The 27736-nt window shown below is 37.1% G+C and overlaps 1 protein-coding gene across 1 annotated transcript; it reads left to right on the top strand.

Moving 5' to 3' along the window:
* The first annotated feature begins 707 nt into the window (after nucleotides 1–707).
* Nucleotides 708–27477, top strand: prkcq (protein kinase C, theta). The gene is made up of 18 exons (XM_061714206.1): nucleotides 708–792; nucleotides 7803–8192; nucleotides 12203–12402; nucleotides 13729–13789; nucleotides 18240–18408; nucleotides 18495–18526; nucleotides 18626–18711; nucleotides 19216–19345; nucleotides 20994–21103; nucleotides 21499–21628; nucleotides 21732–21898; nucleotides 22437–22610; nucleotides 22689–22780; nucleotides 23799–23861; nucleotides 23958–24096; nucleotides 24621–24809; nucleotides 24909–25037; nucleotides 26586–27477. Exons 2-18 carry the CDS (start codon nucleotides 8075–8077, stop codon nucleotides 26742–26744), a joined length of 2148 nt encoding a protein of 715 aa, XP_061570190.1. The 5' UTR covers nucleotides 708–792; nucleotides 7803–8074; the 3' UTR covers nucleotides 26745–27477.
* The last annotated feature ends 259 nt before the right edge of the window (nucleotides 27478–27736 follow it).

Raw genomic sequence — 27736 nt, 5'->3', positions numbered from 1 at the left:
GAATAAAATGGATAATACATTGTCCTGGTTTTTACCTTTCAAGAGGGTTTGTATGGCACTCATGATTTCTTACTTTACAGCTAAATACAAAGATTAAAACAGCTCCATACATAAATACATAACTAAATAAATACTGAACAAAAATGAAAGAAATAAATGTGTCAACACAATCACAATTTTGAAATACCTCATTTCAATAGGGAATAAATAAAAAAAAGTTAAGTTACACTAAAAGCAGTGCTACATTCCACCCATATGCTTTTTTCTTCTTTTTTTTAAAACCAGATAGCCTTAAAACTAACTGAAGGCAATACACTTATTTAATCCATCTGAGTGCATAATACAAAATCTTGTAGCTTCAGAGATTAGGTTTAACTTTCGATGTGGAAGATTCAGAGTTGAGTTCAAGAGCTGCTGGAACTTTGAACATCCAACACTAAAAAGTGGTGACTGCCCCCCTAAAATCAAAAACTGTAAACTTATTTCAAATGGCAGACGAGTTTAGTTTTAGTTTTAGTTTAACAGACAAAAAATACCCCATATAGCTCTGAAATATATATTTAAATAAAAAGAAACAACAAAAATGTTATACTGCTTTATAAAGCCAACTTTGATTGTTAAGGCTGATTTATGGTTCCGCGTTAGGCTCTAGTGAATTATGGAAGCTTAAATATCCCACAGTCCGTGAACGCCTAGCGACATGCGGATAAAAGCTGTGACTGCGCTCCGACCATCAGATCAGCGCTCGGGAAGTAGCGGAGACAAACTTCAGGGCAAACTTGTCATTTTAAGGTCAGTATAGTAATCATTGTTTCCACCGACTTTTTCCTCTGTTTATACGATAATAAAAAAAAAAAAAGCCAGCAACATGTGAAGGCTTTCCGCCATTAAACGTTCAGAAAGGTGTTCTTATTGTTAACTTAGTCAGGTTGTAATAACAGAAAGTTTTAAAGTTAGTGATTATCAAGGATAATAAGCTGAATTTGCATTGTTACAAAGTTAAGGGGGTATCTTGTACAGCTTTCTTGAAATAAGCAGTAAATACTATCTGTCACTTCGGTTGTGAATTATATAAAATATTAATTTGTTAGTTAAGTCAAAATGAAAGTCTTTCTTAAATGCCAGAATTAATTGCTGATAGCTAAATCAAACTAAATGTACCCTAAATATATCCTGTCCCAGGTTTTTACCCCTCCAAACACACTCTTACACAGTTTGATTGAAGTATGAATGCAGCATAGACCAAAAACATGCAAATGTACTGTACTTGCTTCTTGGTGTAATTTTGTAACTGTAAACACAGTAGCTGTGTTGCACCACACAGATTGTTATCAGGACCAAATATGTTGATATAATAAACGATTGTGTGAAGTGCAAAGTGAACCAAAACAAAACTTCTGCTTTGGTCTGGACCAGAAAACTGAAGTACAAGTGTGAACAAAGCTCATTTGTACTCTAGTAAAACACGTGGCTTCATGTTGTAAATTTACTCCACTGATAATATTTTCATGTTATTTTTTGACTTGGTCACATTCACACACAGCTAACTAAACAGAAGCTGCAGCAGCTTTAATATTCAGCACCGCCTCCCGTTTTAGAAACAGCTATAGGGAGCAGCCTGGTGCCTACTGGAGACAGAAATGAGAGCTCTGTGGAATCCATTCCCTCCATTTATAAGCTGCACACGCATAAGTTAGAAATCCAGGCATATTTTATAGACCACGTGCAAGGATTTACACAAAACAGAATAATATAAAATAAAAACAGAGTTAAGCAAGCTCCATTTCTTTATTTTTGCCTTTTTTAATTTATTTTTCCAAATGCATCTTTACTGCCCAAAAGTAACATGTTCTTTTGTTTTTTTAACTAAAAACATGAGGGCAGTTTAAAACCTGTATACTTGGTTTAAAACCCAGATCATGGATTACAAACCCATATGTAATACAAGACTGTAAAACATATTTCAGTGAAATTTACTTACAGATTTGTCTTATAGGGAGGAGCAGCCACTCCACTCCAAAACCCTACTGATTGGTGGAACTCTATCTCTAAGGAATACCGAGCCTTACATTTTGGCTCAACAAATAGTCTGCGTTACTGCCCTGATCTGTCTGTCGAATTCCTGTTATATTCATCCCTCACAAATGATCAATACCCTAACATGCCCCAGAGAGGGCATTGAGATCCTCGACCTGGAGATGCTGCTTCTCACCCATGCTGATTCACACTTGGCTCTGAACTCCCCGGTATAACTTGACAATTATGACTCGATGAAACCAACAGGACCACATCGTCCACAAAGAGCAGATAAGCAATTCAGAAGTCACCAAACCAGCTCTCAAACCCCCTCTGCTTTTTAGCTGCACCCAGCAATGTTATTCAGAAAAGTTATGAACAGAATCTGTGACAAAGTGCTGCCTGCCTTTATGAAGTCCAACTCTCACCGGAAACCAAGCTGACCTAAAATCAGCATCAAAACACGAGCAAAGAGTTTAGAAGTTTAGAAGCTGAATTTAATTTTACAATTTAATGTTATCTTTCTATTGCAAAAGTGACCCTGAAACTTGTGCGTTTTGACATAGTGTTAACATTCACAGCAGGACAACTCAGTGATGAATAACAGAGGGCAGGCTTTGAATGCCTGGGTTCTTGTCAAAGCAACAGCTAAAGTCAAAGGTTTTTGTCAAATACTGTACAACAATAACAACTGGATCTCTGCCCTTCTCTTCTGGCTACTTCAAAGAGCCCACAAATAGAGTGCTTTGATGGTTTTCACTGCAAAGGGTCAGGTAGGAGGCCGGCTGGATGCTAGCCTCGCTCATGAAAGGTTTCAGAAAGGTCTTCAGTATTGGCAGACTGTCACTTGACCTTCTTTACATCTCGTTGGGGGTGGCATTTGAGGAGCAATGGGTGGTTAAAGAACAGTGTATTCAACGCCTGAGCTGGCATCGGATGCGTGCACGTTAAATTCTGTGGTCTGAGACGACACGAAACAAAAACATCTTGCTGCTTGCAACAAGAAAAACAGCCTCAACGTGTATCATGGAGATTTGTCAATTTATCTCTTATAAACCCTCTCCACTCACAAAACAATCACAAAAGTATATGTCTCTGAGTGGAGGAACAACATTAGGATTCATCAACAGGTTATTTGCAGCTCTTGAGCTGCTTTTTGCTTCAAAATAACACGAAAATTAGCAGCTTATTTTAACAATGACCCCTGTGTTAGCTCTGTCGAAATCCCCTTTCATTTCGAGCATGGTGCTTTATAACAAAGAAAGGGGGCATAAACAGATTAATCCTTTCACCACGTCAGTGCAGGCATGGTTTTATAAATTACCTCAGTTCAATATCTACTTTTTTATTCTTTTTAAAAATAAATAATTTCAATCAATCAAAGATCACATCAGCTTTTTTCTTAAGCATCCCAGCACAAACTGTCAGAGCTCTGTGGCTTTCTTCACCAGATCTGTACCTTTTAGATGCACGATACAGTAATAAATACTAATGACTGGCCTCAAAAGGGAAATATTCATACTTGAGCTTGCATGCTTTTTTTCCATTCAGCAAGGAATGGGATACAGATAGTGCACATGTATTATTCTAACGCTGAAACTCTTAAAAGGGATCTTATTCAGAGTAAAATGTTAAAAGTATTTACTGCATTCTGAGAAAATTCCAGCATCTATGGACAGCTCATATCCCAATAATCAGGGAAAGGCTAGATAAGCAGTCTTTTTTTTCCCCATTTCACCGAGGCAGCAAAAAACATTTTAAAGAAAATAACAAAAAATGAAGAAAAAAAAGAAAAACAACTCTAATAGGTTAGGTCTTTTTCTTGTTGCATTTAATTAACACTTTTCTGCATTTATAACTGCATTTGAAGCATTTAACTAAATGACAATTTATTCTTGACAGCTCAATAAACATCTTCATGCTTCCATTTTCTGTCATATCATCAATAAAAACCAACAATTCAGTCCCACTGTAATCCTCGCTGTTTCAAGTCTTTACACTCCCCCTCTGTGTTCAACAGCACAGGATGTATGCAGTATCATTGTATCCCTTGCAGGACAGATTACATTACCTAGGCTTTGGGTATCAGCCAGTACTGAGTACATTTTAAGTCCTAGTTAGCAACATAGTGCCAATACGACATAGCAAGCTCAGTGCTGGCTTTTAGAACAATGAGGAAGAATTGAGATTTATTTATAGAAATTACATGGTGGTGAATATATGTCAATAATCAGATGCAGGTGTATTAACTCCGCTAGCACTTCTGATGTTGGTATTGGAGTTGATACCACTAATTTGAAATAAATAAATATATAAAATAAAGATGATACTGCTAAACATAAGGACTGTTCTGCCTTGAATGTTCCTATTCACCAATTGTTGGACAGAGCTAGCTATCTAGCATTAGCGTTGTGTCACCAATATATATATATCAATACGGCGTTTTATTTGGGTAGAAGCCCCATCATGAAAACTACAACATGCAACATACAACAGGATGCAGCTTCCATAGGTGGCATGAATGTTGCTAAAGAAATAACACATATCAAACATTTATGGAGACATCATGTGATAAAAGTACAAGTTTATCAGGGAAAATAGAAAGATGGACAAACTGCAGCGACAAATTCCAGAGTTTGCTTTTAAGGCAAGGCAAGTTTATTTGTATAGCAAAATTCAACGCAAGGTAATTCAAAGTGCTTTACATCAACATTAAAAGCGTCAAGACACAATTAAACAGTAAGAAATGAGAAAAATTCCTTAAGAAAGAAAGTCAGAACCCCAGAAAATTTTTCGCAAAACTGCAGAATTCATGATTCTAGGTGACCAGCCATTCCAATGACTATCAGTCGTTGGAAATGTTGGATTTCACTGTGTAATTGAACATCTGGAACCGTGGCACAGTTTCCCAGGGTAAAAAAAACAAACAAAAAAAACAGCTGTCTACAAACAGTATGGGACTGAAAATACTGGCAGCTTTATGATTGACATTTTCACAGCCGATGTCTTTAAATGCCAAAATAGAAATGCCTTTTTATTTTAGCACTTTAAGTTTTATTCCTGGATTTCTGTTTTTAATGAACACACCCTGATGCTAATTTGTAAAAAACACATTTAATTTGTTTACCAGTTTTTTCTCTTTTTTGATTCCTTTTTCTTTTAGTCAAAATCAAAAATAATATTAATATCACATTAGTTCTCAGTATTAGCTGATACCCAAAGACCAGGTATTGGAATCGGTATATATCTAGTCTTCATATCTTTTTCCCTTCTCTCATTTCGTTCAAATTGGTTCTATATGTTCTAAAGTCTAATATGGACTTTATATTCTTAAGGTTTTTGGAAAATGTACTTGTTGCGGTGAAAACTTGTTTTTTTCTTGCCAATGCTTTACTCTGGAGAGTATTCTTTACTGAGATGGATACTGTTTAGGTTATCCTTGTTGTGGAGAGAACTCTACACTTATTCATCCATGACAGGGTCACCAATGTATCAGCTTGAAATCCCTCCATTTCTTCTTTTCTTTCTCATATTCTCAAGATATTTATGCAAGCATGTTTTGAGTTCTTAAGCCTCAAGTTTGCAGCAGCCCCACCTGGGAGACTTAAAAATAAGAACGTTTAAGAGACAGGAAGTGTGGTTGCACTTTCATAACATGAGTACCGGAAGTTTAACTCCTCCTGTTTGAACGCAGCCGTATACAGCAGGTTGTAAGCTGTTTGAGAGGCTGCAAGGAAGGTCTGCACAGCCTTCACTCTGAGATGTTGGATGACGTGTGTGATTGTGGGTGTGCGATCATTTGAAATTGACCGGCATTATTAGTCTGTAGTTATACAAGGGTATACTGTACAGTGGTGTTTTTTAGGTGAAAATGTGATAGAAGTGCGGATATTACTTTTATTTTCGGCACTATAAGACGCACTTAAAATCCTTAAATTTTCTCAAAAATCGGCAGTGGGCCTTATAATCTGCACCTTATATATAAATTCTTGTAATGCTTACTGACCTCAAACCAACTTAATGTGGTTAAAAAAAATCTGTCAAAATATTTTCGTGCGACTTTGGCAAACCTGTAGCCGCTCTGCTTGATTGATCGACCATTCCCAGCTGACAAAGGGATGTTGTATTGAAGTCAGTCCTTGGTTGGATACAGGTTGCAACGTCAGACAACGTTAGATAACTAATTATGTAGTGCCAGCAAGCAGTCATCCAACATCCATCATCCAACATCTAGTCAATGTTACCTTACTGTAATTAGACGTCAAGCCAACGTTAGGTTTTTAGCGCAAACCCAATTTTCAAATACAGTATATATCATATTCCGATTATAATCAAATGTTGGAATACAAAGTTGTTCCAACCTCACACTAACTTCAGGTGTCCACTATCGCTGGACACGATGAACCAATCTAAGAAGAGTGCATAGTACAACGCTTACCTCCTCCACTTTTTATTGGTGGATTTGTGGAAGACGAAGGATTTAAAATATGAGTGTATTTTTGTATATTAGTTACAACTGAGTTATTGTGAATGAGTTGAATAAAGTTCGACTTTCCTGACTGTTTTGTTTCGCTTCATATGAAGATTCGTATGAAAATAGAACCGTTCATTCATATTGTACCTTATAATGTGGTACGCCTAATGGTCCGCAAAATACGGTATTATGTCACTTTATATGCTTATTTTGTGTCAATAAGAAATTAAAAATTCAGCAAAGACCAGCACAATTTAACAACTAGTTTTTAGTCATGTTTGTATACATTCAACATTTATTCTCCAATTAGTTCTGACTTGCTCACATAATCTCTCCAGGAAAAATATGTGGCTCTTAATCTGCTAAATGCAACACTCCACTAACCATCTGGGCTGATGCAGGACATACGTGTGATGTGGCTGGGGTTTTTAAGACTATTTCCGTGAAAGCTGCCGCATTATGGAGTTGGGATTGAGGCTGAAGTGCAGGATGAAGTCGTAGGTCATAAACCAAAACAGTGACCTAAAAGATGATAAAATGCTCCTTAGAATTATAAGTAACTGTTGGAAGCAGAGCTGTAAACTCCTCTATTACCATGTCCTGACATGAAATTTTGCAAGCTCTGAAACCTAACTAATGAATGGGTTTTAAGGTTTACAGTAAAGGTGACTCCCAGTTATCTGACATGTACTGCAGCCGGGGACACGTGCAGTCATATATTCCTCATCTGCGTTTAGTATTTCAGCCCTATTAATAGTCACCTCCCAGCCTCCTCTCCACCACTGGGACTGCACTCATGCACACACATAACAATGAAATACACAAAGACACACAGCTCTTAAGCAGGACTCAAGTATCAAATCGACCGCCACCAGATGGAAAACTGCAAAACTGCTGAAAGGGAGAAAGCATGGTACAGGTGTGTTACTGTGGTTAGCTCCATGCTTGATCAAACAAAGTGAAAAAAAAAAAAGAATAGTTATCTTATTTTGTAGGGTTCTCAGAGGTGCTGCCGGGCTTGACAGCTGCTGTTTACAAGTCCTGACGATATGGATCATTTTCAAAGTTAAGGTTCAGGGGAGGTTTACCATTGTGGCATTTAGATGTGCATAAATGCAAGTTTATCTAAACTTTAACATCAACACTCTTCCTCAACTAAAAACACACATGATCATCCCTTTTTTTTTGTCTCAGCAGTCTACATACGCAGTAAATTGCATTGTCTATTAACAGAACTTCAGAGTTTGCAGCCATATATTGTGGCTACCGTGTCGTGGGAGATGAAATGTTTGTCTGTCTCTCCCTTTCACAGGTTGCTTGAAGGACGGAAAAAAGAAGAAAAAAACCAGCTCCTCTCAACCTCCTCCCCCTCCCTGCCAACCCATCTTTCCTCTGAAGGAGAAGGGGTAGTCAGTATGTGCTGCAGACGAGGAAGGGTGGCTGAAAGCAACACAGAAGTTTTTACAAAGATCTGAGAAGATTCAGTTCTTCATAGAGCTTCACAACAAGGACTATTTTCCATCTTCAACGTTTCCCAGAGATCGACTGGATAGCTGAGTGGAGGTCAGACAGCAATCTGTGAATATGTCGCCGTTCCTGCGGATTGGATTCTCCAACTTTGAGATCGATCCTGGTCTGGCCTACTATGAAGAGGTGCTGAACCCGTACTGTGCTGTGTACATGAAGGAGGCCGTTGACACAGGTTAGTGACTGCAAATAATGAATTTGATGATGTCAGCAGGGTTAGAATAACATCATAGTCATTATCTGCACTTTCGTCAGCAATCTGGTGTCATCCATCCTTAATGTGGTCCTCGTTGATAACATTGCGTCTGTTTCTGCAAAAACACCAACCTCCACTCAAACTCACCAGTGAAGCGTTTTGGCATAACTGTACAGATAAACACGTTTTGGTTGTGGTGATTTGCTTGTGTCATATGTAAATAAGAACTGTATAAATATGATAAATCATTTTCAGCACCTCAGATGTGCTGATTTGCACCTTTTCTTTGCTTATATAAAAACAAAAGCTATTTATAATTAAATTCTTATGCTAATAATTGATAGGAGTTCGAACTCCTATTATGTTTAGGTGTCTCATATGCGATGCCTTGAAAGCTCCAAGTATGACAATAAATACCCACATTTGTTTCCCGTTTTAAAATAAAAATCCCCCGCCATCAAGGAAATGATGCTCATAACGATTAGCTCACAATCAACAGTAGCCTATGTAATGTGATTGAAACTTCAGAAGTTGCCATTATTTTTTTAGTCTAATAAAGGTGAACCATAGTTTAGTAGGCAAGAATTTCATGGGAAGTATCAAACCACAGTTGTTTCACTAAAAAAGAAATTCCCCTGGAAGTGATGCGCATTATGCCTATGTAATGGAAAAATGGAAGTGTGATTATTTTTAGTCTAATAAAGTTGAATCATCATTGAGTCATGCAGACTATCTTAAGAGCTTGACTCCACTGAATATTTTTAACTTTGTTCACGTATCTATTTGGTGTTTTTTACATGCGTAAAAGACATTATCAGTCTATGACCATAGAAAAGCACCAATGAAAGCCTCCAAATCTGTCAAGGAATTATATGATTTGAAACTTAAAAACATAATCTTCAACCTGTGGCATACTTTTTGTGGCTGACAACTGAAAAAGGGTCTATTTAGTCAATAGATTTAGCATTTAATAGTTTTCTAGCTCTGTGCTGACATAGGTGAAGGCTTTGTCAAGCTTCCGGTCATGAAATGGGTGTGGTACCCCTTTCATTCACACTCATCATTTCCACCGTTACAGAATGTACCAAACCAATCGCAACAGAGCAGAAGAATGCTCTTAGCAATGACTTATAAAGAGGCATCTAAGAGACACTATTCAAAACAGTCCAGATGGTTGCTGTCACATGCTAGTTTTCTCTGATGGCCGTGCAGAGGCACTTTCTTTCTAAAGTTAAAAACAGTCACTGAGAGGAAAGAGGGGGTTCTTTTTATTTTCCTCTTCCTCCTTCTCCGGTCAAACCACAAGACTTGCTCTATGAGGGGGAGAAACAAAATGTATGCACTTACTTCATTTTCAAATAGATGACTAACTTAAAGAGACCATGATTATTTAGTTTCATTTCACTATACTTTGAAGCCTGAATGACTTAACAAGAACAAGAAAATACGGTGTCATTCACTAGTTCAAAATATGAACATTTAAATATGTTACAAATTACAAATATTTTTTTAATTTAACCTTTATTTACTCAGGCAAGCAATTTAAGAACAAATTCTTATTTGCAAATGCAGCCTGAACAAAGAGCATAAGCACTTTGAGGGGAGAGGGAGTTATATAAAATTGCATAATAATACAATAAATATGTACAATAAATATAAATACAATAACTAAATGGTAATTTCTTTGTATCTGTACAGTGCATCAAATTTAAGAAGCTCTACTGGTTTTAATGTTTATGGTGGACACAGCTCAGAGGAACCATGCTGAGTCTGTGAAACCAAGTGCTGATGATGAGAAACTCCAAAGCTGGCCAGGGGAAAAAAGGAGCGAGAGAGAGGGAATAGTACAAAAAGTTCCCATCAGGCACTTTCCGGGCCCCGTGACTGATGTTACCTTCAAAACAATCTGTGATGGAAAGCATCAACGCAGACATTTCCCTTTAAAGACGTTTTCATTTGAATTCAGTTCAGTTTCCTTTTCAGTCGTTTAAAGATTACACATGAAACTGTAGCATTTTAAAGCCCAGTGACTTTTTGTTCTGCAGTTTATTTTCAAAAATAGTTTTGGCATTAGTGCATGACTGGCTTAAAGGGAGTTTCTCTGTGCCAGTCTTCTACTCCATCTATTTCAGTAGTATGATGTCTAACAGAGACTTAAATTGTGTTTGCGTGTTGTTGTTGTTTTCAGACCTTTACTTTTTTGTCTTATTAATTTGTTTAAATAGTGGTGTTCTATTATTTTGGAGTTTTACAAAGATTACTAGCAGCAGAATGTGTGAATTTGACTTAAAATGAAACGCAATACAGTTTCATTTATAAAGAATAAAAGGACACTATATAATCATCTGTTGGATGTATGAACAATTGTGGTTCTTTTCTGGCAATGTGCGAGTAGTTTTATGTGATTTCAGTTTTTACAACTATGACACAAGAAAGATGACTGATGTGAGCTCAGTTCTTTGTTATAAGAAATATCCTCATGTGCTGATGGAAAATGCTGTTAAGTAGCTTATTGAAATCTCTGGCCTTTCTTGGTCAAATTCAACATTTCTATTCAAATGAGGCAAACTTCAACCCTGTTGAGTCAGGTAGATTTAAATCCTCTCCATCAGTCAGATTCAGATTTCTTTATTGTCATTGCAAGGCGTATACCGGAAGTAAGGTGCAGCCCTTTCAGTGCTAACATATGAAAACATAACTCTAAAATGTATGAACAAAAAAAGCTATATATAAAAAATATGACTGATTTAAAAGAGGGAAAAAAATAAAAAGACTGTACGATATTGCACTTGTTGCCATGTAAACAATATAAATAAACTATGTTGATTCAACATAGTAAAGATCAGATCAAATTGCAGCGTGAACAAAGGCAGAATTAACATCAAACTGAGAAGAGATATGAGTCTAAACTCTACATGCCCCACAAGTGCATTTCAAAGAAGACAGGAACTGACAAACTTCATACAACAATATATCACTTCACACTTTGGTTAACGCTGAAGGGGAAAAAAAAAGCGCCCTGATTTCACTTATTATTCTGCAGAGAGAAACACATTTTTTGCTGTGAATGCATTAATTGGCAGAGACGGCAGCTGGCAGGGCTGATGGACGGACAGGCGACTATGCAATGATGGAGAGGGCTGCAGGTCACTTTGGGAGTACAAGGCTTAGTGCGCTTTATTGTTGAAGCAGCATGACGGCATGTTGCTGTTATGTAAGTGGATATATGGGCTCTTATTGCAGATGAATCTCAACTGATATCAATTATGAAAGCCAGGATGTTTGTTTCTTTTTCTTAAAACCTGAAAATCTCTATACAGAGATAATAATGCAATAAATACAAATGTATTTTCACTGGTCTGCAAGACTTATAAACCACAGGGATGTTGATTACTTTAAGTATTTCTTGAAGATGAATTTCTCGAGGTCATGATCGGGACATAGCTACCACCGAACTAGTGCATGAAAAAGCAAATATCTACTTCATGCTTGTTGGGTGGTCCTCAGCCCCATGCCTAGTCGTTCTAGGGATGCATTGATCATTGATCAGTCTTTTTCAATCTTGACTGATCAGGATTCTGACGCTGGGGGGGGGGGGGGGGGACTGATAAATAACCATTGTTGAAATAAAAGACCCTAACAAGTAGATTTCATGATGACTTGTTAATACTTTTGTTGCTAAGTGGAAAAAAATCTCTCTAAGGTGATTATGTTCAATCGTTCACAGATTTTTGACAGAAAGGAAACTGCAGATTAAGGCCAGAGTCAGTGAGCTGTACATTGTGGTATTTGTTCATGGGGGTGCACAAGGTGACAGTTTCCTTACTTGAAAATTCGTACCTTGTCGGGAGTACTGAGACACATATAAGTGAAATTGAAAGTGCAGGTTTTGTTTTCATTTATTTCCTGTCTGTTTCTAAGAAAAAACCTAATAACTGTGCTGGTAACAATGAGAGGACCTTTTTTTTTTACCCCCATTTTCTTCACAGAGAAGGGCCAAGTGTACAAGCAAAAGAAGCCCACCATGTACCCACCATGGAGCACTACATTCGATGCCCACATTCACCGTGGACGCATCATGCATGTGATGGTAAAGGACCGGACGGCAGAGCTGAAGTCTGAAGCCATGGTGGCTCTGGACTCACTAGCAACACGCTGCAAGAAGGAGAACGGAAAGCTGGAGATTTGGGTGGGTCCAGCAGTGTGTGTGAGAGCAAAGAGTTTGTTCTTCTCCCAAAATCCAGATGGGCTAACTCAGTTTGGGGTCAAAAGGCAAAATGTTTGAAGGGGTAATCAGGTAATCCTTATTTTCATTGGCTTTTGAGATGTTTGAAATCTCAAAGGGCGAAAGGCAGGCACGGGTGTGATTAGTAACTTCAGTCACACACAGTACTTGTCCCGGTGTTAGTGAGTCTGCACACCCGCTACATCTTCACCCCTATTGTGATGTCCTCAAGTAATCTGCTGTGAAAACATTTCATTCTGTCTTTGAAGGTAACTTTGTGGGAGGTGTCGCCTGCAGTTATTTAGATTTGGTTTATTTGTAATGCATTAATTCAGTTAAAAAAAAGCCCTTCACTAATCTTTTACACATACTGTATGTAAATAACATTTTGAGTTTTTTTAGCTCAATATCAGAATCATTTAAAATATTCTAAATGCGATTGTATAATTTTAATGTTCGGCTCTGGTACGTTTATGTTCTCTATGATGTTTCCTTTGCTGCAAGCTGTCCTGCTCACTGTTGTGGTCGAAACCGTCCAGCCGGCAGCAGGAGAAACATGAGATGGGATTTTGCTTGATATAATTATCAGTGACTTAACTTTGAAACAAAATAGCAAATTAAAAATGTCTTATTAATCAGAAGCCTAAACTTGTGGTCATGACATAATTAATTAAAGACGCAACATATCTTGTTATCAGAGATTATAATCAACTCAACATTTTCAACAACCGACAGGGGCTGATCATCTAGAGTACCGGTAATTAAATTTCTGTGGGATTCTGGCTTTCTTTAGAGAATTTCTCTCATCTGAAAACCAAACTCCAGAGTTTGCTGTTGCAGTAAAATCTCCCTCTTTCCATTAGACTTGATAAAATTCTTCTTTTTTTATATGATTAAATAGTAAATACGGTTATTTGTGTTGTGTTGCATGTCACAGTTCTTCTAAAATGACACCATATTACCAACATAATGCTAATGGTAGCTATCTAGTTCTGTCTAACAACTTGCGTGCTGCTTCTTCCTTCACATGGTGACTCAAAACAGGATTTCAAAAGCAACGATGCGTAACTTCCTGCTGATTCATAGGAATTACATGGTATTCAATGGTGCATAGAAGTACATACCCTTATTTTTAGTAGCATCCATGCCGGTATTGGAACAATATCAGAGTCTTTGTTCACTTTTTATCTTGTACCAAACAGAGAATTAAAAAAAATAATACTCAAAATGGCTGACTACATTTTAATAAATTGCTCTATTTGTTTTTCCCCATGTTTCTTTTGGTCTCAGTTGGATCTGAAACCGCAGGGTCGTCTTCTGATGGAGGCCAGATACTTTCTGGAGAAAAGCGGTAAGTGACGCAATCAGTCCTAACTCAACTGTTTTCTAGTTCTGTGATTATTGAAATGAGGGTCAAATATTCATATTTACTGACTGCAAACTTACCATAAATTGTTCTGCTCTGATTACATTTTTTCAAGTTATAAATAAGTGTTGTCCTCCCTGTGCATTCTAAGAAGAAGTGCCTTCTTCACATTAACACAATGTGAATAGATGAGAAGTCACAGAGAACTTAATAGGAAAAAGAAATCTCATGCCTCTATATATAGACCAAGTAAATAGGAAATGACTGCTTGGACAACAGGTGGCACAATAATGTGCATGGTGTAACATGAACAAGCCGACTTTCTCCTGCACTCAAATGCACACGGTGCAACTTGGCAAAAGTAACACATCATCGTGCTGTGTTTGAACTGATGAATAATTTCATAAATTAGCATGCATGAGTAGATTTTTGAAAGCAGTAGTTTAGCATTTTCAGATGCAACCTTATTTACTTTCTTTCTAAACATGAGGAAGATATTAATATTAGTAATACATAGAGTATGTTTGTGTGCTCAGCTGGGCGTAGTCACTGTTTAATGGCATACGTTCAAGAAATATACATCCACAGTTTCTTTGAACAGAAAAAAATTGCTCCTGCCCTCATAGTGAGGTTTTACTCTGAGACCCAAATCACAAAATCTCCTAGGATTTTTTTCCTTTTATAGTCATTTAACCAGAGCTATATAAACACAAAGATAAATAATTACAGCTGTTTCAGAGTAGATTTCCCACGACAGGAGAAAATAGACAGGATCGCAATCTTCCCATTTCACTCAATGAAGATTATATCTAACAAAATTTTTGAATATACTTTTAAATCAGTTTCTAGAAGCACTGATTATAGTACATGCTCTTTAACTATGCGCACTCCTTCTAGCAAGTGTCAGGAACGTTTAAATGCTCTATTCTTAAAATAAGATGAATGGAATTCAGTGTGACTCAGCTCAGCAGCTGACACACAACATCATGAGCGTGTTAACTTGTGTCGTAACCTTTGATGGTATAAAAATTAAGCAATAAGTCTAAAACAAAATCCTGTCCTTTTAAGGACAAGAATAAAAAAAAAAAAACTGATGATAATAGTTTCACGCGGCTTCAAAGACATGTTCAGGAAGTAATGTAGTAAAGGAATATGAGCAGTATGAGCATGCTAAAGAATCATCTGCACTTAAAATTTGTGAAATGTAACCTGAAGTGAAGACCAATGCATCACATTTTAAACCATGTCATTATCTAACAGAGTCTGAAGCAATATTTAAAATCAAGATTCAGTAGGTTTTATTTTTAACAGCCAATATTTGAGGTAATTGTTCTTCGTATAAAGTTATGAGTCTATGAGATCACTGAAATGTTGAAATGTTGACCCAATTTTCTTATTTAGGTTACTTCAGTCTATTGAGGTTTTCTTTTTAGGAACTCATTTATGCGCAGCATTCATGTCTCTCACAGCATTTTAATCAGGTTGAGATCTGGGCTTTGACTGCCCTGCGATACCTTGATTCTTTCATTTTTCCACCATTATGTTGCAGGTTGTCTGATGTGTTAGGGGTCATTGTTATGCTGCAAATTCAGATGAGCTTTAGCTGACAGATAGATTGACTTGCATTTGACTGTAGAATATGCAAGTATACAGAGAGGGATCTGACTCAACAACTACAAGGACCTGAGGCTGCCAAACCCAGATTATCACCTCTCCACCACAGTGCTTGGCAGTTGGTATCAGGTGTTTGTGCTGATATTCTGTGTTTGGTTTCCACCAAATATGGTGCTTTGCAATATGAACAGACATCTCTGCTTTGGTGTTGTCTATATATTCTTCCAAAAGTTTAGTGATTTCTTAAAATGCAGCTTTGTAAACATGGACTGTTCCTTTTAGAGAAGAGGATTTCTCCTGGAAACTCCCTCAAAACAAGCTGCAATTGCTCATTTTATGAGCAATTTTTATGTCCTATTTAGGATGTACCGGTACTGTAGGTCTGGGTTTTGTTTGTTTTAAACACTGCATAGTCGAAACTTCAGGTGAACTTGCTGGGACATCCACTCCTGGGAAGATGAGAATCTTTGCTTCATTGTTTCCACCTTATCATTGTAAACTTGATTTTCTATTCCCATGCCTTAGAAGTGGCTTTATAACCTTTAGTAGACTGTAGGACAATTCAACTATTTCTCTAAGATTATTGCTGATCTCTTAGGTCCTTGGCATTAGGTTCACACAGTCCTGCTGAAATTCCTTTACAAGCACAAAGTGTATAAGGAGTGTTTTTTTTAATGTGTTCTAATATGTCAAACCTTATCATTTAAACAGGGTGTATTTGTCCCCCCCAAAAAATAAACCAAATATACTGAATGCGAGTTTGTCTCTCTTGGGCTTCAATTCATTGTATTGCAATATGGCTGTGTTTTGTTACACTTTTATGTAGCTAAATCACAGTAACTGTAATTTTAGTGTGATTTTAAACTAATGTCCTATTCACACTGGACTCAAATTACCCCAGGACCTGCAGAAATTCACCTCCATGTCTGTATTTAGTTCAGACCATTAGCGCTGGATAGGGCTGGGGATTGATTCAAATATCAAGAATCGATTCGATTCCGATATTGATTTGGGTTACTGTTAATAAAACTGTTTTTTCAGCTGTTGCATGAATTATATGACTGTGTAGTTATGCAACATATTAATACTAGTATTATATTGAGATTCAACAGCAAGTATTGGCAGCTAATGATGCTGTAAGGACCAATCAGCTCCCAGAATGCTAATAGAACTGCTTTCAGAAACATCGTGGGGCAGAATTACCAAACAGATCCAGGTCAGCAAACAGAGGACGCTTTTATTTTTTCCCCATTTATGAGAATTTGGTTTTTAACATTTATGCAAATGTAACCCCAAGACAGTATATAAAGCAAAGAAATATAGACAATGTATGCAATTATAACTGAAAACTTTAATGTTTTCATACCTTTAAACATATTTAAAGGCAAAAACATGGCACCAGTTATTCTCGTGTCCAACAAAATATTCCTTTTTTGGTCATAAACAAAAAAGTACCAAAAGTTGTAACGTAATGATGAAAAAAAAAAAATATATATATATATATATATATATATATATATATATTTTTTTTTTTTTTTTTTTTTTTTTTTTAAATCGATCTTTAGACATATGAATCGATTTTTAGGAATTAATATGAGAATCGATTTAAAATCGAAGAATCGATTTTTTCAACACAGGCCTAGCGCTGGATATACAAAGTCTGTGTTTCCCGTAATTTACAGACGTTGATCTTGGAAGTATTGCCTTGCATTTTATTAAACAAGAAAATTAATGAAAAGCATCTAATCAGACTCTCTAGAGTTAAATTGCAATGACTACATGTGACATTTTGACGAGAGAGAAAATCGGAAAATGGTATATCAGCCTCTTTTTTAAGTTGCCACAGTAACAGTAAACTTAAAAGTAAATGTAACCAGAGCTTTCGTTGAAGCCTAAAGGTTTTGCGCTGTCAGAGAGGATTTGAGCTTGATGAAAGGTAAAAGTTTCTTACTGTGTGATGCAACTACTGTACATGAGTCATCATGTCATTGTCACCGTTCCACCCATCTGGACTTCTTGTTTCATAAGTCTCAGTCGTGTGAAGCTTAACCTCGATAACTTTATGCATATTTATCATCTAAAAATGTCAGATCATTACACTATATTTGGTGGGTATAGGCTGAAGTTGTAATATAATATCACACCATGTACCAGATTATCCACAACTGTGTAGGGAAAGAGGCAGAAAAAGGCATCAAGAGGATTTTCTTTATAAGAGGTTCCAGCCCGCACATCACTAAATTACTGAAGTGCATTCGGAAAAGATTAAAATGCTCTTGTGACCTCGGTGTTTGGTGAAATAGGTTAGGTAATTTGCACTGGAATTTTTACACTACAAATCACAGACATGACACATTCAGACGGGATTAAACTCACAGACGTCCTCCGTAATTATTACAAATCACTGCAGGTCCCCAGATAATTTTAATCCCATGCGAATGGAGCACAAAAAAAAAAAAGTTATCAGAGTTTTAAACTGGATTTAACTTAAAACTTAGAACAAAGTAATAAGAGTTTTTATTCACAAAATAAAAGGTATTGTAGTTGTTGGTATTCTAGGTCAAACTAATGCTGGTATTGGCTTACCTGCATTAATTTTAGTATAAAAACAAAACACCTCAAGACAGCACTTTCATGAGTACATTACTGTAATTTCACTGTATGTATTTCGATAAAATGGCAAAAAATTTAATTGTCCAACAAAAATACAGATCGACTCTCATTTCAAAGTGAAACCTTTATGGACGTGAGAAATATTTTTCAGTATGTAAAAGGTTTGCATAAATTAGCATTTTCTGACAGGTTGTCTAATGTGTTTCAGATGCTGCAGGTCAGAGTGACCCTGACCCGGAGAGAGAGGGTCTGTTCACCCTCCACCAGCGACGTGGTGCCATCAAACAGGCCAAAGTTCATGTTGTCAAATGTCACGAATTCAGTGCCACTTTCTTCCCACAGCCGACTTTCTGCTCCGTCTGCAAAGAGTTTGTCTGGTGCGTATCTATCAGGATGTCATGAATCGCCAAATTAGTCATTTCTTCCATGCATTAGTCATTTTACCCATTTTTCTCTGTTGCAGGGGTCTTAATAAGCAGGGCTACCAGTGCAGACGTGAGTGTCAGTTTAATTTCCATGAACATACTCAAAAGCCAGGTTTCAAGAAAGAATGTCCACCTCCAGTGTCTAACTTGTTTTCTTTATGTCTTTTAGAGTGCAATGCAGCTATCCATAAAAAATGCATAGACAAAGTTATAGCCAAGTGCACTGGTTCAGCCATAAACAGCAAAGAAACAATGGCAAGTATATATGTCAACACTGTTTTCGCATATTCTGTCTTCCAATTAGAGATAAAGATTGTTGATGTTGAATGATGTTGAATTTGTATGAACTTGTGGTTCTAAAACTTGTTAATTAATCTTTTTATAGTGATATTTTTACAGAAGGCACTATTGCTTTGTTTTATGTACTGTTTTTATCTTTGCTCTTGTTTCAGTTCCTCCTCCTGTATTTGTTGCGTTCACATGCCTAAAGAAGTCATATCCCCTTTCGTGGAGACAATTCCTTGTAGCTTTAATCAGTTGCATATGACGTACTTTGTTAAAAATACCCAAATGATGTAGTGCAAGAGCCTTTTATTCAGTTCCTTTTTTCTTAATACGTCTCATTTTAAAGGATAAGAAACTCCAACATTTCTATTCTGTAAGAAATAAAAACATGGGATGAAGGAAATGTTTGAGTCCATGACTGTTTACTTACATCTTTACTCTGACATCTGAGACAACGTGTGTGATGTCTTGCAGATCCACAAGGAACGCTTCAAGATCGACATGCCCCACAGGTTTAAAGTCTACAACTACAAAAGTCCCACCTTCTGTGAACACTGTGGGACTCTGCTGTGGGGCCTAGCCAGGCAGGGCCTCAAATGTGAGGGTGAGAGTCTGGATTTTTACCATCTCAGTGATTTTATGCACATTTACATGAAAATATGCACAAATCATTGTAGCAGCGTGGCTGAAGGTAGCGATGTAAATAAGACACCTCTCATCTCTGGTCCAATTTAAGATGCAAAATATGAAGTCCATTAATTGCATTTGTCGCAAACTTATATTGTAAGTGAAGATAAATGAGATGTGAAATACTCCTTATGCTGCAGCAAAAGCCTAAATCATAAAAGTGCAATTAAAAGGTTAAAAAATAAAAGCTAGGTATAACTGGTGACATCACTTTATCTCTGCTGTTCCATTTCTCACTTGACTAGGTATGTATCTAGGACACAGATGTTTGGCATGCTTATACTATACCACAAACATCATAATAAACAGGGCAGTGCATCTCAAAATAAGCAATTACTATGATTAAACTGGTTAATATGAAAGTCTAAATAACAGTTTTAGGGTTTTATGGTTTCAGAGAGAATTATCTGTGAATATTGGCAGGTTGCAGGTCTAAACCTATTAAGCTATTACGTGGCATTTTGAATCATTTACTTCATATCTAGTAACTCGCTTTTTCAAGGGACATTTTCACTAATTCTGATGTAAAATAACATTGATATATGTGCTGTTATGTGAGTTCAGATGCTGAGATTAAATGTTACCGTCTGAAAAAACTTCACTGATACTGTGCAGATTGTTTTCCATGGACTGGTTAAGATTTTAGTGAGAAAAATAAAGATTAAGCATTCAAGTTCTAGCTTAGGCTGAAATGATTATAGAAACTGTGATGTATTTTGGTATTAAGACATAATTTTTACTCAGAAAAACAGTCTGAATCTTTTGTAAATCTGTAGAAAACATCTGTTAGAGCAACAGAGCTGTCCCTGCCACTAAAGAGTGATGTTCTATACACAAATATGCACATATCAGTGGGTTTTAAATGCTTTACGTAATATAAGAGGCTTACTTTCCCAGACCATAAAGATAATTTCATCCCTGAATCTGAAACATGCACAATGGCACGGCTTTCACCACTGAGCTATTAGTCCACAGCAGTGCGTGATATAATTCCAGCAGCTGACACAAATGCAAATACTTCACCATTTCCGTCACAAACATTTGCTGAAGTCGTTGCAAGTGTTAAATGACTGTCTAGAAATGCGCTGCAGCTGCCACAGCAGGTGTAAAGAGTGGAGCTCCATGAGAAATTAGTCATATTTGCAGCACAAGCTGCCACATTGAGAGAGGGAGTCTTTTTGGTAACAACTGCTGTGCAAAAACGAAGAACACGAGAGGAAAGTCTGTCACACGGTAGAATTAATTTCCCATGTAAAGCACTCCAGCAGTGCATTTGCAAAATTAGAAAATAATCTTTTCCATGCATGTGTGCAGTTTGAAATACTTTTTACTGATGTGCGGAATTATAAGGATGTACAATCACAACCTTGTCCATTAAGAGCAAATCAAAATGAGGCAAGTCATCAGCAAAATCCACATAATCCTCTACTCTAAACACTTAAGATGATGCATCATTAAAACTATCATTACTGAGAACCGAAGCTCATATTATGGTATTAATTATCCAGTAGTTTTAATTTAATATGAGATGAAACTCTTGTTTATGTTGCGTTTTTTTTCTCCAGAATGTGGCATGAATGTCCACCACAAATGCCAGAAGAAGGTAGCCAACCTGTGTGGGGTCAACCAAAAACTGATGGCTGAAGCTCTGGCCATGATCGGGAGCAAACAGCAGGTCAGACAATCACATCTTTTATGACTAAAATAGTAGACTTTGCAAAAGCAGACAACTTCTTATGTGAACTTAGGAAAAGCAGTATACAGCTCAGCACCAAATCACTGGATGTATTTTAATACAACATGCAGCTCCCTGGGTCCATTAACTAAGAAAACAGTCTTCATTTATATGAAATACAGTTGATTTACTCTTTATAATTATTATTTGCATCCAAAGTATTACTTAAAGTTTGCATTGCAGACATAACAGACTGCTACTTCTAAAAAGATATTAATGAAATATCTTTTAAAGTCGGTTTGAAATTCTGTAAAGATCCTTTAAACTATTTTACATTGGAGATTAGGCAATTTAAGAAATCATCTGTTTGATGTACTCCAACATTTCCTCTTCAGGCAAAAAGCTCCAGAGACTCTGAAATTATTGGTCGTGAAGGACCAGTTGGCATCGGCCAGCCAGGAGTGGTCCGAGCGCCGTCTGGGTTAATTATGGGTTTACCTGCCACAGCGACGCCAGCAAACAGAGGCATGAAACTTTAAAAAATGTTCCGCAAGTCAAACTTGTATCTTCACTATTATCATCATCATACGTTTTTGTTCGTAGCCTGCTGACCTGCTTTGCATTGCAGATGTGCAGGGCATTTCATGGGAGGGACCAGCAGATGTTGGCAGGCTGAGCACTGAAATCCCAAGAGAAGAACCTCTGTACGCCGTTCCGAAGAAGGATCATCAACCTAAATTTGTTATTGAGGACTTTGTCCTGCACAAGATGCTTGGGAAAGGCAGCTTCGGAAAGGTACTGGAGAGATTCTGAGTTAAAATATAAACCAAGCGAAAAGCAGATTATTTTTTTCATTTTTTCTTTTAAATAAGAATTCAATAAACTACACTGAATTAATCTAAATAAGAATTGATTGCATCAAAGGTGAAATTGAGGATAAATTTGAAATAATAGAAGTGTTCCTCTGCAAACACAGATCATAGAAATTTGAAATACATGGTTGTTTATCGCTGCTTTCATAATGAGAGCTCTTTGTGGATTGAGACCATTTTCAGGGGAAAAGAAACTTTCCATTAGACTGACAAAAAAAAAAAAGCATCACATTTTAGTCATTGTCAGTATGTCACGCTCTCACATCAGGGTGTAAGACTTGAGCTCACTTTTTTCGTTCAGGCAGTTTCCATAGAAAACCACTAGCTCATAGTTGCCGCTATGCTGACATGTGAAATCTGAAATGGGACGAGTGGGTGACAGTGAACTAGTCACAGCATCTTCAGAGAACATCAACAATCCAACAGTGACAGTTTGAAATATGCTCTCTCTGTGATTCTAGGTGTTCCTTGCTGAGTTGAAAAAGACTGGACAGTTTTTTGCTGTGAAGGCTCTTAAGAAAGACGTGGTCCTGATGGACGATGATGTTGAATGCACCATGGTGGAGAGGAGGGTGCTGTTTTTGGCCTGGGAAAACCCTTTCCTCACGCACCTTTACTGCACTTTTCAGACCAAGGTGATAACCGTGCACATCCTCAGATATCCACTACAACTGATATGCAAACTAGAGCACTGATTCGTGTTTTCTGTGCAGGAAAACCTGTTCTTTGTGATGGAGTATCTGAATGGAGGTGATCTCATGTTCCACATCCAAAACTGCCACAAATTTGACTTATATAGAACCACGTATGTATCCGTTGAAAAGATTAGATTCAGTGTGCATATGTGTTTAAATGAGATGTTTCTTTTTTCTTTTGTCTTTATGTTAATAACACCACTGGAATCATGCCAGGACCATTTGATGGGAGGTTACTGGCTTTGCTGACATGCTATAAAACTAATTGCCTTTTCTGTTCTGTTTCCAATTTAATTAACTTTACGCCACTATAGAGGGTATGCATTGACGTCACATTCCCACTGGACCACGCCCCCTTACTCGCACTGAGTGGCAAAAATGGCTGCAACTAGTAGGGGAAACTGTGGAGAAGACGGGATAACAGCCGACTATCGGCTTAAATTAAAGGCAGTTGGACTTGACAGTGACCCGTACAGTTACCTGAAGAACCAGTGGTCCATGGACATTAATATTTGGCCACGAATCGAGTTTCCTGGTATTTACTGTATATGTACTTAATTACGCCGGGAAATACACGAAGCAAAGCTTGAAGGCATACAAAAGTCTTGATGCTTGGTCCTACTTCAAGGCAGGATTTGTTGGCGAAATTCAAGTGATGAGGACACCGAACTTTATGATTTGACCGTTTAACGTTAGCTACCCCAAAATCCAACATTACCTGATACAAAATGGGATCTGAAAATCCACGTTTCAGTGCCTGGAATCCAGTTGTTTCTGTGAATTGCAGCGATCCGTTTGTCTCTCTTAAGCTTATTTTTCGGCAGTCTGTAAAACAATAACTCCGATTTCTTGCTAAACCTATGAGAACAGTCGATGGCACAACAACTTTCCCGTTTTAGATGTTTTCCAGTGCTCAAACTGAAAGTCTTTCTGCCACTCAGTCTTTCTGCCACTCAGTGGGCGTGACCCGCTGTGAAGTCGCATCTGTGACGTCATGCGCATTCCCTCTATAAACCTTTGTATAATCCGTTTTCTCTTATATCTTGTTTCATTTATTCCAGCAAGTGTTATACAGACAAGTGCAAGAGAAGAGTCAAAATTAACACATTTCTTTTTTTCTTCGTGCAGCTTTTATGCAGCTGAGATCATCTGTGGGCTTCAGTTCTTGCACTCTAAAGGAGTAATTTACAGGTATGAGTTGCATGCTCGCCAGAAACGCAAATAGAATTTGACATGTGATATTAAGAAGCCAACTGTTTTTTTTCTTGACCTTTTGTTCCTCTGCAGGGACCTGAAGCTGGATAATGTACTGCTAGATTCAGACGGTCACATAAAGATTGCAGATTTTGGTATGTGTAAGGAGAACATGCTGGATGACTCGCGGACTGCAACCTTCTGTGGAACCCCCGACTACATCGCTCCTGAGGTGACCAAACACTTTGCCTTATGTGATGCAATCTACACGTTTACAAGATCGATTAGGCATGTTTCAGCCAAATCAGATATGCAAGGAGTTATGTTAAAAACATTTGACCTGAAATGATGCACTAGCCTCAGATGGTTTGCATCACCACTCAAGTGCTGCAGCACATCAGAGTCATCCTAGAAAACTATTGAGAGAAGCACAGATTCACGTTTTTCAATTCCAGTCCGATTCTGATGTCTTCTTACTGAAATAAGTATAGAGTATATTCTATTGAAATAAAAGTGGAAAAACTGTAGAAGAAATAATATGTACATTATCCATCTCTTTGAATTCAATATAAAATTGTTATCGCTGAACAGGATAAATCAAGTAGAGCTATTGCAACAGCAGCAACTTTAAAGTTTTCCTATTAGAAATTTAGAATAAAATAGAAAGAGAAAAATTGAGATTGGTCACATCTCTAGTACAGATTACTTGATCAGGTGTCTTGTGAAGTCATAATTGTGTGTTTTGTTGTGTGACAGATTCTACTGGGTCAGAAGTACAACAACTGTGTAGACTGGTGGTCGTTCGGGGTGCTCCTATATGAGATGCTGATTGGTCAGTCTCCGTTTCACGGCCGAGACGAAGAAGAGCTGTTTCAGTCCATACGAACAGACACCCCTGTTTATCCCAAATGGCTCGCCTTCGATGCCAAAGATATACTAGAGCAGGTTAGACACCAATTGATCTGTGCCCTATAACTACATTGCCCTTTATGTGTTGACTCGCTTGACTCAACAAACAGTAACCTACGCTTGTCTGCAATTCAGCTGTTTGTGAGGGAACCCGAGGAGCGCCTGGGAATGAAGGGCAACATCAGGCAGCACAGCTTTTTCAGCAGCATCGACTGGAATGCCCTGGAGCGACGAGAAGTTACACCGCCCTTCAGACCAACTTTAGTAAGTATAGAGGAGTCAACGTACTGTCAGCTCAGCATGAAATGACTGTATATATACTGTTTCCTATTCTGATTATAACCATCCAAGAGGAATCAAAATGTGATGGAACTGACAGTTTACCAATTGATGGTGCCTACAAATAAATAGATGTTTGTGCCAATATAACAAAAGAGCAAAATTAGGAAACCAAAATACTTTGGTTAGGGATTGGATCATGTTTATTTGCATGAGTCAGCTAATACAAATCCAATATTTATATCTTTTTACTTTTTTGATCATGTCTAAAAATGTGCAACATTTGGATAAATGTCTGGTCAAGGGTATACTTTGGTTGCTGTTATGTAAACACAGGCTCTTCAGGATTCAGTGAGTCTCAGGGAAGTACAATAAGCTAAAAACCACACAATTATTATTTTTTAAAGAGCTTCTGAGTAAAGTACTATTGGGGAAACTTTAACCCAATTGTTATTTTATTGCTTTTTTGTATTAGAACCTCCAAATTCCCAGTGGTCATTAAATGCAGCATAAACAGTGCTGCATTCAACAGTATTAGAGGGAATAAAGCAGTAAGACTGAGAAATAAAACAACTTACTGTGTGTTTCACATGGTTTATGTTCTGAAATGCATCTAATCCAATCTAATCTCTGTGGAAAAATATTGCAATGTTGAACATAACTTTCTGTCAATAAGGCCTGTTTTCATTTATGTGTGGACTTGATTTGAACTGACCACTATTCTTTTAATCCTTCAGATCCTCTCAGTTGCCTTCAATGATACAGTACATCTTCTGTACCCAAAAGGCTGCAGCCTACAAAATCTATCCACTAAGATTAAACAAAAAACAAATACCAGCAGAGGGCTCTGTCTTTGCACAGAAACAGATTACCTCTGAGATATGACATAACTGAGAGGGATCAATTTGTTTTGTGTTAAGAGTTTGTTACATAGAATGTTTTTGATTCAGATTCAGACGACTTTATTAATCCCTTTGGGAGGTTCCCTCGGGGAAATTGACATCTCCATCTCACTCACACAGCACTGTCATATACAAATCACCCCAAAAACCAAACACCCATATAACGATAAAAAGATAAAAATAAAAATAAAACAAAAAGTAGAAATAAAAAAATAAAAATAAAAAGTGCAGTGCCATAAATAGAATTATAGGTATAGATGATGGGGACATCTTATGAAAAAAATAACTATATTCATGAAAAATATACTGCAAGAGCTATTACAAACAGAGTATAAGTTACAATATAGTCACGAGTAAATAGTGTGTAACAAAAGTCAATGTTTGTTTGAAATGTCTTTGCTTTTGTGAATTAAATTTCACTGTTAATGAAGTGAATTATACTCTTGACTTATACTTTACATTTTTCGTGGTACATTTGACAGTGGCATGCTAACTTCATGTGGTGCAGCAAAACAAAACCTTTAACTTTTTTATACTCTTGTTCACTATGCAGTTTATTAGATTTTGTCAAAGTATTCAGTAATGTTTTGCACTTTTTCATGTTTTAAATATTTTGTCTCTTTCCTTACAGATGTCACCAAGCGACTGCAGCAATTTTGACAAAGAGTTCATCAATGAGAAGCCGAGACTATCATGTGCAGACCGCACACTCATCAACAGCGTTGACCAGTCCATGTTCAAAAACTTCTCCTTCGTTAACCCTGGGATGGCTCGTATCACAGCACGTTGACCAAAAACCAATAAACTGCTTACTCCTTCACAACCAGCACTGACTGCAACTAGAAATAAATAAGAACTTTATCTTGTGGATGTCGCCTGACTCAATTGGATCCACAGACAGATGATGAAACCACTGAGAGGGTCTCCCGAGTCTACAACACCCACAATGCAACTGTGACTGTATATTTTTTACTTTGAAAGAAGAAACAAATCTTTAAAAAGCAGACAAAACGCATGAATGAAATAAGTGACAATTATGTTCTAAAATCTATTTTTAAAGAATTAAATCAAGAAGCCATTTGTTTTTATGTGTATGTTTTTTGTTTAGCGTTTTTCCAAAAATGTCAAAAGGAAAATGGAGAAAAATGTATTCTGCCTCCATTTGGTTTTGTGCTTTTTAAGTTTGTAATCCCATACTGATATTGAATTTGTGCCACCTCATTATAAATTAAGTTCACATCTTCAAGTAAATCAAACTGTGACTTCGTTTTACTACGAAACTGGTGAATTTAGGTTAAAAATATTTTTTGTGTGTAAATAACTATCTGATTTTGTTAATATACTGCACTATAGTTGATAAATTCTGTTAACACTTCAGGATTATTGTTTACATGTTTCAGTGTCGTCTCGGGAGTTTTAATGGTGATCTAAATAAGTCAAACATAGATTCTTGCATATTGTAGACTTTACTGTGACTTTCGTTGTGGAAACTGTAAAATAAAGTGTATGTGGTGTTTGTTTAATGTGGTCTTAAATGTGTAGTATCTCTCACCACACATGGAGGAGGCGGAGGTGGAGGCGTTGATGAACCAACTCGGTTTTTCCACATAACATTTCAATTTAAGAGCATTTTCCAAAGAAAGCTATTGAGAAATTATTTAAATCTTAGAATAGACTACATGTAATTCAAATGTATTCCAGTATGATGAATATCCAGCCATTAATACAATAGCGAATATAAAGAAAAGAAATTAACATTATTATTGCAAACAACTCTAACTC

Source organism: Cololabis saira, chromosome 23 (assembly GCF_033807715.1).
Source record: "Cololabis saira isolate AMF1-May2022 chromosome 23, fColSai1.1, whole genome shotgun sequence".
Classification (NCBI taxonomy): domain Eukaryota; kingdom Metazoa; phylum Chordata; class Actinopteri; order Beloniformes; family Belonidae; genus Cololabis; species Cololabis saira.
The sequence above is the reverse complement of the archived record's forward strand: the minus strand, read 5'-3'. Positions and strand labels throughout refer to the sequence as shown.

Coding starts and splice junctions, on each gene's coding strand:
- prkcq (XM_061714206.1), top strand. CDS start 8,075: ATGTCGCCGTTCCTGCGGATTGGATTCTCCAACTTTGAGATCGATCCT. Junction 22,781..23,798: donor TTTGACTTATATAGAACCAC/GTATGTATCCGT, acceptor TTCTTCGTGCAG/CTTTTATGCAGCTGAGATCA. Junction 23,862..23,957: donor TCTAAAGGAGTAATTTACAG/GTATGAGTTGCA, acceptor GTTCCTCTGCAG/GGACCTGAAGCTGGATAATG.